This window comes from Artemia sp. Qi Xiang Cuo, chromosome 6 (assembly GCF_049724085.1).
Source record: "Artemia sp. Qi Xiang Cuo chromosome 6, ASM4972408v1, whole genome shotgun sequence".
In the NCBI taxonomy this organism is placed as follows: domain Eukaryota; kingdom Metazoa; phylum Arthropoda; class Branchiopoda; order Anostraca; family Artemiidae; genus Artemia; species Artemia sp. Qi Xiang Cuo.
Genome location: NC_142799.1, coordinates 46,538,676 through 46,552,802, shown reverse-complemented (window position 1 = coordinate 46,552,802; position 14,127 = coordinate 46,538,676). Strand labels below are relative to the sequence as shown.

At 34.2% G+C, this 14,127-nt stretch overlaps 1 protein-coding gene across 1 annotated transcript in view; it reads left to right on the top strand.

Moving 5' to 3' along the window:
- unc-104 (kinesin family member unc-104) overlaps positions 1 to 14,127 on the top strand; it is a 211,127-nt gene that overhangs the window by 111,391 nt on the left and 85,609 nt on the right. Inside the window, exons 13-15 of the mRNA XM_089090220.1 lie at positions 1,816 to 2,017; positions 6,684 to 6,892; positions 10,706 to 10,820. Of these exons, the coding sequence (XP_088946346.1) occupies positions 1,816 to 2,017; positions 6,684 to 6,892; positions 10,706 to 10,820 (526 nt within the window). The remainder of the gene's footprint in view (positions 1 to 1,815; positions 2,018 to 6,683; positions 6,893 to 10,705; positions 10,821 to 14,127) is intronic.

Sequence of the window (14,127 nt, the reverse complement as noted above, 5' to 3'; positions counted from 1 at the left end):
CGAAAGCTATTTTAAAAAGAAGCTCTTTGGATATTTCCATGGAAATGACCATAGCAGAAGCTTTAAGCCTGGGTGGGGATCAAATAGGTGTCTTTCAGTATTTTGACTACAGGTGACTTATTGTTGCGACTTTCTTAAATTTGGTAATTTTTGTGAGCACTTGGAAAACAAAGCTTAAACTGAATAATTGATACTAAGTGTCCTAACATTTTGTTTGGATTAAAGTGACGAACTAGGATAAAAAATCTCAACATCTTCCCCGAGCTACTTCAGTCTGCATATTATTTCATTTAATTACATTTAAAACGGTTGAGCTTTTCATTTATAACCTAAGAAAATAGCTGACCCTTCATTTTTCTTCATACTGAATAAACCATTAAGTGTTCTTTTATTTATTGTAAATGATGTGTTCTCACGTGAAGCGCTCACCAGGTATTTTTCAATTTGATAAATTTACTCCTTTTTAGATGCAGCGTATAATTTGACTGATATTAGGTATTTATCAGTTTATAATTTGGAATGAATCCCCAAAAGAAAAAATGAATAATATCTAAAAGAGCAGCCAAAAGCAATAAAAAAGCAGCAGTTGAGCCTTAGCCTACATGACACATATTCTATAAAGAAGCCAAAAAAAAACTTTAAAATGCATTTTTTTTTAAATTGTTATTAAAAACATTTTTTTAATACATAATGCTTTTTAGGAATCAAAAAGAGCAAAAAAAAAAAAAAAATCAATATCAAAGTCGCCCATTTCAACTGTTTTAAAGGTGACAAAACAGATATAGGCAAAGGGCATTATGAAAAAACTAAGCTTTTATGTTCAAAGTTTTTACCCAGATAACTGACGAATTTTGTGATACGGTATTTGAAGTTTTATATGCAGTAATGCTCGATGAAAAAACTACTAATTTTGATAATTATTTATGTTGAGAATACACAGCTAACAGATACTTCAACTACTCATATTATGCAAGGGTTCTGAAACACCACAGTCATTTCGTTTCTACCAGATTTCTACTTCTCTTGATGAATAACTAAGAAGACCAGTTTCCAGCCAGCGACTTGTGAATTTTTGAACTCATGAATAGGCTAGAATTTGTTGTAAATTTAAGCTGTTATTTGAGAAAGACCGATTAACACATTAATATCTGCGGTCAACGTTGATCACACCGATGGCGCGCCACCGACGTCTTACCGGCGGCGCGGCGCGCTGTTTTTGGCCCCGCCGCCACCGGGCTTCCTTCATTGGCGCGGCACCGGGGTCTATGTACAGGCATGTCACTAATTGATTCAGTAAAGGTTGCGACAATATGGGATTCACCTAACTCAAAACCTACTTAAAGGGATTTTTATTTTGCGGAAACTCAGTCATTATAGCTGACGAGATTTTTCAATGGCTATATATATATATATATAAATATATATATATATATATATATATATATATATATATATATATATATATATATATATATATATATATATATATATATATATATATATATATATATATATATATATATATATATATATATATATATATATATATATATATATATATATATATATTAATTTTTTTGCTAGGTGAACTCGTCTCAGTCCATATGTCAAATTTTCTTTTCTTCTTTAAAATTTGGTATTATTGAAAATTGTGTGGTATTAGTAGACCAGTCTGACGTATAATTTTTTTTTTTGGGGGGGGGTAGGGGGTCTTTACCTGCATTTTTAAGACCAATCATATAAATATTTTAGATGAAGGGTTCAAACCTGGTAAACTTGCATTCTTGATCAATAAATAAATTTTAATCTTTTTAGGATGTGTTACTTAGTGGATCCCATATACTAAGTGAGCACTGCATTTTTGAGAACTTAAACGGTGTTGTTACATTGGCACCTGCTCCTGGTGCTCTCTGCTATGTTAATGGTAGAGCAATCACGGACCCAATAGTCTTGAAAACTGGCAGTCGTGTAATTTTGGGACGGAATCATGTCTTTCGATTCAACCACCCTGAACAAGGTAAGACAAAAGAAAGCTAGCAGGGCTTTAATCAAAAATTTATTTTGGGGGCTGGGAGATCAAATTTTGTCAAGCAAAAAAAAAAACGTTTGGTCCTACCTTTATATTAACAGTGATTTTTTTTTAAGTAAAATTTGGATGAAAAGATTATGCCTATGTATTCTATTGCCACTAATTGCGGCAGTGGTGCTAATTTATTGCATTTTTCCTTTGGGTGCTGTAAAAATTAATTTACTTGCAATTAGGCTGCTAGCACATATTTTAGTCTGAAGTTAGTTTGCTTACAATAAGGCTATTTGTCTACTAATAACTCTAAAACGCATCTTAATAAGCAATTAATTGATAATTAATCTTAAGGGTGCTGTTTTTCTATGTGAACATGGTATGGTTTGAAGATGCTTTCAACCGGTGATAACAATCGTCCACCATTGAGAAATTTTCGACATTTGTAAATGTTGGCTAAAAGAAATGAAACAGCAATATAGAGTCTATTTGCCGCTCGAGACAAGCTGTTGAACACCCAAAAAAGATAATGCAAATGCTAGTAATTAAATTTTTTCCGAAATAAAAAAAACAAGAAATTTCTCACGGGCCAGCAGTAGAGATTAAAAAGATGGCAATGGGTGAAATGAAATCGAATTTGTTGAACTTTTTCGTATGTTGAAAAATGGCCCGCATAGCCTATGTACTGATCTCCTGATTCTGTCTTCGGCCGGGAGTACAATATGTGGTTGGGGGCAAATCACTGGACGCTTCAAGTGTTTTCTTCCATATTTTTCCAGGTGCCAATTTGGATCTGAGTTTACCCCAGTTGAGCTTGCTCACCCCCCTTCCAAACTAAATAACATGCGTCACCGGGACTCGAATCCATGTCCTTGCGGACACAGGATTTCAAGTCTAGCGTGCCGCCCACTTGGCAAGTACTTGGCTAGTAGTTTGTCATGCAAATGAAAAATAAGAGCTCTTTTTTATGTCTAAGGTGGCACCCCCTGAGTTAGGCTTGCCAGAAATAAAAAAAAAAAAGCTAGACTAGACACGAAAGGTTGCAGAACAAAATCGTCAATAGTTAATTACATGTGTCATTTTTTTCGTTTTTCGTAATCTATCGTAATCGGAGTCCCCATAGACATAAATAAGTAGTATGGTGTCTTTTGTTTGGAGCTCTTCTGGAAAATGTTACCGAGTCGTAATGTCTTAAAAATTAGAATTTAATTATGGTTATTTAATTGTACCTACTTCATCAACGTTTAATTATATTCTCTATATTGTGTTTCTAATCACAACTTCGGGGGTGGGTCTAAATATTTTCTTTTTTTTTAGTTTGGCAATTTAAATGCTTAAGTGCCTTTAAAAATAATCCGTAAATAGTTTTCCTAGGTTAGCAGAATTGCCGTTTCGTAGTAATAATATTTATAATCAATCTTTCTTATTTGTGGATAATCAGAGTTCTTATTTGAACCATTACTTTGGTATATCTCAGTTTATTCTGCGTTTTGAAAAACAATAAATACATTCCCTTGTTTCTATTGTTTATGTCACCATAGTGATCAAGGCAAAAAGGCTGGAAAAAGTGCCAGCTTATCACAATGTAAAAGAAAGCTAATTTCACTTTTGCATGTTTGATTATTAGTTTTTCTGCCTCGCAGTAATGCCTGCTTACACAATAAGATTTGTTTTCTACAATAGTCAAAAAGGCTCTTATTAGTTGAAGTTGAAGCTATTTTGTGTTTCAAGTCTTAGAGAACCTGGAATACCTTAACTGCTAGGGGTATAGGTGTTTTTAATAACTCACAACTTGATCTACGGAAATTCTACTTGTTCATTTTTTTTATTCTCTTTTACTTTGTAAGCTGATTAAAATCAAAGATATTTACATGAATTAAGCAAAGAATAAAAAAGCTATTTGAAGAAAAAACAACAACACAACAATAACACTGTTAAACTTTGCGAATCTTGCTGCAAAGAAAGTACCCTTAAAAACGTAAATTAATAAAACCTATCAACCGTAAAGGTATGGAAGATGAGAGAACCGTTGTCCTTTTTTTCACAAAATTTTGTGGTCTTTAAAGAAATGTCTATTTATGAGCATTTTACATTACTGCTGAAAAATTTGCATTTTTGAGCTCAAGTGCATATGTACACCCGTTTGCGCTTGGTTAGCTAAAAACGATTCACCAATTTGAAATCATTTTATTTTATTTACTGAAGGTAGTACTTCCCCCCGTTTTCATTTCAGAAATTTTTAGGGGCCAATACAGAATGTTATCCGTGCAACATAACCAATATTATAAATAACAAAACATTAATCAGTAATGAAAATAAAGGATGTTTAACTGTGTTGGTTTCTTCACCTGTAGTCAGGAATGAAAAAGAATGAAATTAAGGCCGACAGTTAAAACACTGTCAGCAATTTGCATATGTTGTTAGCAAATTTGTCAATAGTTTGTTCCTGAAATAACTGACTTGTTGAAATTCTGCAACAAGAAGTTTGAAAGAATGAACACAAAAAATAATTTTTAGGAGAAAAGTAAATATCCCTTGGAACTTTGACGAGTTCTTGTTATTGCTACAAGTTCCTTTTATGTCTGGGAGGCTTTTAAAAGTTTTTACGGGTCAAGGAACAATTTTCATTCGCCAAAGAGTCTCTAAGTCCTTGCTTTGAATATGAAATGTATGCAGTAATGCAAAGTTGATTATACTAGTAAGATATGTATTATACGGCATTACTTACTGTCTAAAAAATTATATGATGCAAAGTAGACAAAGCGCAATCCTGTTGAGTTTGTCATATTTATTAAAGTTCTATTCTTGTTGTGTTTTTTTCTCTAACAAAAAAACGTTCAAATGAGGATAAGTTAATTTATTAAACAGTGAAAACAGATACAAAAGTCTGGTTATTTCAACATCATGTACAGCGATCGTCATCAGCAAAATACTTTAGTATTTCTGCTGATAACGATCACTGTATATGTGATCGAAATATCCAGACTTTTGTATTTGTTTTCACTGTCTAATAAATTGTCTTATCCCCATTCGGACGTTTATTTGTTCGTCATAGAAAGGCAGTTGGATCTTGGAAAAAAAAAACTAATTTAAGGTATTACGTCGAAAATGCTCTTTTTTTTAATGAATTCATCTTCATAAACTGTAGTTAAAATTTATCTCTGCTAATTATGTTAATTTTAAATACTGGGAAAGTATTTCTAAACAAATTTTGTGTCAATTTTAGGAATTTATTGCTTTCTTTAACTTTTTATCTCGACACAAATGTCTTACGGTGATATTAAAATTTTTTATTGAGTTGTGCAAATATGAGAAAGCAGCTTTTTGATCTCTTGCCATTTCCAGTGACTTGCTTCCTGTCCCAAGCTCATAATAAATTTTGTAAACCACAAAAGGAATTATCTTTGTGTTTTCCCTAGAGGTGATGTAATTCTGCTATATTTCATAAAGGAGGAACCATAAAGGTTTCCGTGAAATAAAGCATTTCACTATTTGCTTAGCGTACTTAGTGTTTCTACCATTTAATTGTTTAATTAGTAGCAAATTTTGTCTGACAACAGTCATAAAAAAAAAAAATCTTGGCATGTACGCCTCTGTGATGATGAGAGAAAAATATTTATCCCTCCCCGGCACTCCCCCCCCCTTAGAAAACCAGCCCCTGGGAGTTTCAGCTCGATTCCGCAGCCGCGAGGAAAGAAACTTGTAAAATGGTCTAATATCTGTTTCTATCCACAAATGCAACTTTTGTCCAAAAAGAAATATATTCTAATTATTTTAGTTTTCACTGTCGAAAATAAGCCTAACGCCAGGCTCGACGGCATGACCCGAGATTAGGAGTCTGTTGCTCTACCATCTGAGCTAGTGAGGCTCATACTTTTAGTATATTAATATATGCAAATAAACTGGCTTCTCATAAACGGCTTTTCCCTAGAGTTACAGACACTTACCAATGTTATACAGCTACAAAAAAGGGCATACTTCTCTTGTCTCGAGGAGAGGATTAGCAGGTAAAAGTTTTCTTGCTTAAGTTAAGATACCAGAACTTCATATTTTGGGCTTAAGTCCCTTGCCCGTGTAAAATGTCCTTGTTGAGGTTACGTTAGGAGCCTTTTACACAGATTCCTGATTTTATCGGAATTTAATGCTTAAATTTTTCATTTAACTGTTTCGTGTGTGTGCCCTCTTCTTGTCTCTATTTACTTGATTAAAGAGTTGTCGTGCGAAACTAAAAATAGGGACGGAAAAGAAATAAGACAAAATATCAAAGTTGTAATTCGTAAACTTTCTTGACCAGTTCCCATACAGAAACAGCAATGCCTTTTATCGCTGTTTTAACCTTTAAAATCTATTTGTTTCGTTTTCTTCCTTTTAAAATGCCTGAAATTTTTTAATTGTTTTAGTGTAAAAGGAAGAAGAACGTGCACTGATCGCTTTTGCCAATATCTGCTGTTTTTCCCCTTTGTTGTTTGCTAAATTTTTGGATTGAACTTAATATAATTACTTAAACAGCTATCGTTAGTGTTTCAGTTTGCGTCTTATCGTTGAATTGAAGAACTCGAATTTTTTTCTAAGTGTATTAAATTTTTACCATAGAAAACTTTCCAATTCATTGATGGATTTATGCTTAGCTATTCTCTGTAAACGTTTCAATTATGTTTTTCAGCTCGTGAGAAACGTGTCACTTCTGGAAATTCTAAGTCTCCTGGTGATACTCCACAAATGGAAGCTGACTGGAATTATGCTCACTTTGAACTCTTGGAAAAACAAGGTATTGATCTCAAATTAGAAATGGAAAAGAAGCTCCTGGAAATGGAAGAAGTCTATAAGAAACAAAAAGAAGAGGCAGATCAGTTATTCGAACAACAGAGAAAGGTTTTAATTTGAAGTCTTTTCGACTTTTTTGAATTTTTTTATGGATCTTGACCCTACCTAACGCTTTTGGTATATTTGCATAACCGTCATTTTCGGGTTAGGTTATATTCTCACGTGTTGGTGAATTCACTCCTAAAGATATATACAGTCCGCAAAAATTAAAGGGATATTATAGGTAATAATTTATAAGCTTTATTTGACTGACCTGATTCTTGATTTATTTTAGGCTTTGCTAGTCGATATGCAATATGTATAGTCGAAAACTAACTATGAGAGATATTTAGAGCTCACTGTGGGTCAGTGTGGGGGGGGGGGGCTGAGGCCTATTACCTTAAAAATTACAGTGGAGGGACATTTGCCCTAAGAACAAAATTTGTCTGGTAAACATGCCTGTAAAAACTGTTGGAATTATTACCCTAATATTTATTATTGATTTTTGCGACCCCCCCCCCTCCACTTCGTGAGAAATATTTTATGAGGTTCCCTAAACTTTCGATAGGTGCTTTTTACACAGATTCCCGATTTGATCGGAATTTAATATTTAGATTTTTGATTTTGTCATTCATTTTGCCCTCATTTTCATCTAGAATGCTTAAATCATCATCATAATGAAATCTAGAAGACTTAATTCCCCATTTGATTCTATGCTTAAAAAAAAAGTTTAGCGTAAAGAGCGAGGTATTGAGGAAGGGGAAATCGTCCTCATATAAGGATTAATTTTTTTTCACTTTGAGCTTTAATTTTTTTCCTTAATTTTTGTTAAAAATACTTTTTTTACGTTCAATTCTTCATCTTTTTTTTAAATAGTTTTGTGAAATACAAGCAGATTTAAGACTCGTTTGATTCGACTGACCTGACTCTTGATTCATTTTAGGCTTTACTAGTCGATATGCAATATGTATAGTCGAAAACTAACTATGAGAGATATTCAGATCTCACTGTGGGTCGCTGTAGGGGGGGGGGGTGTGGGTGAGGAGGCCTATTACCTTAAAAATTACAGTGGAGGGACACTTGCCCTAAGAACAAGATTTGTCCGATAAACATGGCTGTGAAAACTGTTGAAATTATGACCCTAAAATTTCTTTTTGATTTTTTTGACCCCCCCCCCCCCACTTCGTGAGAAATATTTTATGAGGTTCCCTCTTTCAGGGATGATTATTGTTCTTGAATTTTTTTTTATATAAAAATCAAAGTTGGACGTAAACAGTAGGGACTGAGGGTGCAGCCCCCTCACATTTAAGAAGACCCTGGATCAAACAGTTCCTGATTTCTTTTCTTGAAAAGTGAAGAGCAAACTCAAAACTAATGTGAATTAGCGTTTATTAGATGTCAAACAATTGGTGGTAATGTATTAACAGTAAAAAGTGACCAGTGTCAATAGTAAACAAAACTCTAAAACACGTAATTTTAATTAGAAAATGTTTATAGACGAAAAAAATCTTCTTTTTGATAAATTTAAATTTAAAAATTTGTTAACATTGAATTTACTTGTGGATTTATTATCATGAGAAAGTTCTAGGGCCCTTTTTAAGTAACAAAAGAGACGACATTGCAACAAAGTGCCATTTTTTACAATTTTGTCTTGCTTATCAATCATTATGGCCCGACTAAGAGCAAAAGTGCTATTGAGCAATTATTGAGGAGCAATACTGGCCCATGGCAACGCATTTTTTACTAAACATATTTGAATTCCATAAAAATTAACTGTTATAATACATCGTTTAACCAGCGAAAGTAACGCCTACAGAGTATTCCATAGCTGCGAACTATCTACAAGGCTCAAGCCCTCTGTATCTTTTGGAATGACGGGGGGTACAAAAAATCTCGAAAAGTTGTTGTTTGGCAGCCGTTTCTAAACTTAACAAGCGCATCACAGAAATACAGGAGGGATGGGGATATAACCCCGTGCTCTACCTTCATTTGAAAGACTATATTAGGCTTAGCTTGCAATTAGGGGGATGAGGGGTTATAGCTTTACTTTTATTGTCGATATGGTAGTTTTAACGAGAAATAATGTTTTTTTTAAAGTCATTGGGATAAAATTTAAACTTTATCATATGATACGGCAGCCTACCTTTTACTTAAAAAAATTTTGTTGATTTTGAAAAGCAAATACATCTGAATGGGTCCTTTTTATGGTAGCGTTCATAAAAGGAAAAATTTAGCGTAAAGAGCTAAAAAGGGAAGGGCCCAACCCGTCATCTGCTTCATAATTTTCCTTCGTTTTAAATTTTAATGTTGCTCCTAACTTTCATTTGAAAATAAAAGGTGTTCTGTTGTTTTTCTTTCTTTGTTGTTTTTTATTACAAAGACATCAAGTTGCGTAAAAGATACACTAATAGTATACACATAGATGGATTTGGTTGCATTTCTACCAGTAGTCGTATTCTTTCTTCTTCTTTTTTATTTTTATGGTTTAATATTCGTGACACCATCATTACTGGATACTGATAGTCTGCTTCTAATCATACAATTATCAACTTTATTTTTCAACTTAAGCAATATGACAAACAAGACTGTGTTGAGCCTGGAGAAGGCAATTTTTTATGTTTTTTTGTTTTTTTTTAGTCTAGAGCCAACCAAGCCGCCCTGAGCCGTACTAGCCGAATGGTTAGTGCTCCGGAATTGAAACCCTGAGGTCAGGGGTTAGAGTTCAGGTGTCGTTGGTTATTTGGTTTGGGACGGGGGTCAATGGTGTGACTCTGTAAGCTCAGCCGAGTCGACATAATTCTAAATGAGTTTCCCCGGAGAAATCTGGGGGGCAAAAACGGGAAGCGTCGCGGATGATTTGTCTCCAACCACGCATTGCACTCCCGGCCGAGGGCATCGAATCAGGAGATTGGTACCTGCACAGCGCAGACCATTGGTCAGCATGTGAAAAAGTTTGTTTTCAGAGCCAACCAAGCCTGCTTAGTTTATTTTTTATTTTTAGGGGTGGTTTAATTGCCCTTTTTATGCTCTTGTGATTCTAGTTCTGATTTTTAAAGAATTAAAATATGAACACACCAAGTTGAGAGACACTCCCGCGCTTTCACAGTACAGTCTTAAAGGCTGAAGCTGTATTCATTGAATTTGGCTCTGAAGGATATTGTAAAAACACTTGAAACTCAAGTTGGAAAATAGAGGATCACCAATGTTGTATAGCGACTCTCAGTTTAAGTACAGAACTACCACCAGAAGAAATACGCCACGTTCGAATTATAAGCAAAGACAAGGCAATAGTAGGAAAATAACTACATAATTTTTTCGATTATACTATTGGCCACCAACTCGGAATAAGTTCTTTCTCATTATGACCGTGAAACTTTTTTTCTATACTATTATGTTTAGTATGAAATACGTATGGATCTAAGGTTTTTTAGTTCTTGTTCTTTGTTCTTGTTTTTCATATTATAAAAGTCAGAGCGTCAGTCAAACTTATTCCTGGATAGAAAAGCCATGTCTCACTTAGAAACCATACGAACCTACTAACCAAATAAGCTCTGCAGCAGATGTATATATTAAAATGTTCATAATGAAAAGTTATGTGTTTTGAAAATACGCTTTTTAGACTTTAAAAGCTTGTTGAGAAGTTCATTGACTTACAAGTCTAAAATAGTCTCTGTAATAGTCCTTTAATTACAGAAAAAACTTGGGTTTTGTTTCAGTGGCGCGTGTTATCTTTCTCTTTTTTTCCCCTGTCAATTCCTGTAATGCTGAAAGGTAGGCTCATTTTCGTTACTGAAAACCTTATTAGGAAACACAAAATTTTATAATATGTATTTCAGTCAGGTTTTTGTTGACAGTCCCTGATAAGACGCTTTTTTTTTACAGACTTACGAAGCAAAAATTGACGCTCTTCAAAAGCAAGTGGAAGAACAGAGTATGACAATGTCCTTATACAGCTCTTGTACTACTGACGATTTAGGAGTGGATGAAGATATTTTCGGTAAGTAAACCTAACAGTATCGAATAAGCAAAATTATCGAGTCCTTGTCTTGGATGGATGAATAAAAAGATCCTTACTTAGGCATTGATGTTAAAGAAAAGCATGAATCGATGCGTATTAGGGCCTTGTAAATGTAAGCCTTATTCAGAATGAAATTAATTAAATGCTGCTAGAAACTTACGTCTGAGGGTAAAAAATCTACGAAAAAAGGTGGGCCTAATATGGCACTAGTCAACTATTTCCCTAGTTTTGTTTCCTAGAATAATTGGACACCTGCCCTTGAAAGACCATTGCAGGTGGAGGTGCAATTTCTTACAAGATATTTCTCAAGGGCCGAGTGTTGTGTTTCTCCTTTTGGAGGTAATCCAACCATACTATGTTTCTACCTTTTTGCTGTTTTTGCCTTTTTTGTCATTTTGTCTTTTTTTCGTTTTTGTCTTTTTCATCTTGTAAAACTTTGAAATTGCAAGATACGTCCTCTCCTTTTGGTACGACGATATAAAGCTTAAATGTACATAGTTATATGAAACAAACTTAAAAGCATAATTATACAGAAGCAAACATCAGGTTAGGGACCTTTGAGATAACCTAGTAGGATGTTTTCGAAGAGAGTTAAAAGTTCTGCTGAACAATTGATTTCTTTTAAGTTCTTCTTTTAATTTTTTAGTTTAGATGATGAGCCTAAGTCCTATTATGTCAGTTTCTTTCTGGGAACGTAAAGAGCAACATTAAAGCTGGAAATGAATATAAGCTGTCCTGCATATTAGGGGGGGGGCTGCCATCCCCTAAACCACCGCTGTTCATGCTATAGTTGGACAAGGGGTTTCTTAAAAGCATTTTAGAGGGCAACAAATATAGCCAGTTGGTAACTCCAACATAAGTATTTACCAGTTATCTTTCAAAAAGGTTGAGCTAAAAGTTTTAATGTTTGAAGAAAATGCGAATAAATAAGCCCTTTTGTTCTGGAAGCACTTCTTTTCTGTTTTTTAATCCTTTTGCTCTTCTGTAAGAGCATTTATTCTTGAAGCATGGAGAAGTTAGTCTTACTTTAGCGTAATGGGTAGGGGTTAAGGAGTGGTGACCCCGTCGTAAATTCGGTCATTTGTATCCATTTTCAGTTTTAATGTCGTTCTTTTTTTTCATTTAAAAAGAAACTTTTTCATTCTGTCTGCTCGCTTTAATATCCTATTCAGGGTAACCTAAATATTAGGAATAGCTCCCATATTACACACTTTATCCAAATGTATTCCTCCGAGTGAAGAAAGGTTAGTTAATCATAAATCCAGTGTCATTGTCAGGGGGGGGGGTCTTAAATGAGGGGCTCATATTTTGAGTGTAACTGACTATTCGTGTAGTAAAAATACTACGTTTATATTTTGGGTAGGTTTATGTATAATACAAAGAATAAAATAATACCGTGGGTACAGCAAATCATCTTATCTGAAAAACCAAGGTAGAAACGATGTATGAAGTAATATTTTTTCTGTGTTTGGGGGGGGGGAGAGAATTACTATTAGCAAGGATCATTTTTTATTGTTACCACAAACTGTTTGATTTTAATAAATGGATTATGCTTAGACCAAATAGTTGGTTTCAGTTGTGGTTACCTTATGTAATCTTGTGTAAATTAGATGGAACTATATTTTTTGAAAATGGAAATCGAAATTTGTTTAATAATTTTAATTACTTAAAAGACATTACATCATATTTTGTTATAAATTTTATATAATTTCTAAAATCAGAAATTGCCTTAATATTCAGAAGTAAGATTGACTTACTCCGTCGTTTTCTATTTGAAAAAAATGGTATTGTGAATTGATTGGCTGTAATAGGAGACTACTATAGATCCAGTGGTGTGGATCTACCACATCTAATTTGTTATCAAGAGGATGTCAAAGATTGCTTATTCTACTTTCATTTCTACTTTCTTAAATAACAAATTCGTTCTTTTTTCTTGAGTATCAATCAATCCTTCTTTTTTCAAAGATAAACCCACCCACCCCTCCAGCTGCTTTCCAAAATTTTCCTACCCTTCCATCTATCATTCCCCACCACCATGCGTACCCACTCAACGTGTACTCTTCGTACCATTCCCCAGCAAAAATAACCTCATCTCTCTTGATTCCTCCAGTTCACCCCAAACTCAACCACTACTTAGTTACCGCTGTTTAGAGTCTCCGCTAGTACCTGCTCAATTAAATACAATTGTATTTGAAAAAGATGGATTTGATCCCCTTGTCCCTTATTCTCATTATCAATGTTTAGTCCCCGTCAAGAATTCCACTAGAACCCTTGACACCATCTGTGATATAAAAAAAAGTAAAGTGTAAAAACGGTACCTTCACAAGTCGCTTTCGATTCCCCACACTTTTGTTAAGCAACGTGGAAAGCCTTAACTTTGAAAAACTTAATGAATTAGACACCCTTTCTAAAATATATAGATAAGATGTAATCGCTATTGCTGAAGTTCAAGCTCAAAATTTGTACATGTTAAAGATGAACAATTTTTCTCAATTTATTAAATTCAGACCAGAAAACCACCCTCTGGGTAAGAAAGGTGGCGGAATTCTGTTCTTTGTCCGTAATGACTTGTACCCAAGTGAAATCTCAAGTCCGTGTCTTGCTCCCTTTGATGAGATTATGTGGGTGTGTGTTCGAGCTAAAGTCTTGCCGCGTCCTTTCAATTTAATTGTCCTGTGTTGTTTTTATTACTCCCCTAATCAGAGATCCGCTGACAAAATAAATTTTATCGAAAAATTACATGCAAGTGCTGACTTTGTACTATCAAAATACCCAAATGTAGGAATTTTCCTGATGGGTGACGCAAACGATTTAAGACTTGATTCAACATGTAATGCTTTTAATTTAAAGAAGGTCGTTAATGTCCCAACTACATAAGGCAATACTACTCTTGATTTAATTTGCACTAATCTTTCAGTTTTACAAACCGTTTCCACTCTGCCCCCTCTAGGGAGTAGTTACCACTTTAACCTTTCCCTATCTCTGCTGATTTAAGTTAAACAGTCGTGTTATATAACTGAAAACACTTACTTACCTCTCACTGATTCAGAACTTTTAAATGTTGGCTCCGGAATTACTACTGAAATCGGTCCACTGTGTATCAGTCAAATGACATAGACTGCATAGATTTCTCCCTCCTAAATTTATTGACGAGTAATTATGAATCACATTTCCCTGAGAAAAATTTAAAACGTGTTCTACAGATAATCCCACTTCCCTGAGAAAAATTTAAAACGTGTTCTACAGATAATCCCTCATCCCTGAGAAAAATTTAAAAACGTGTTCT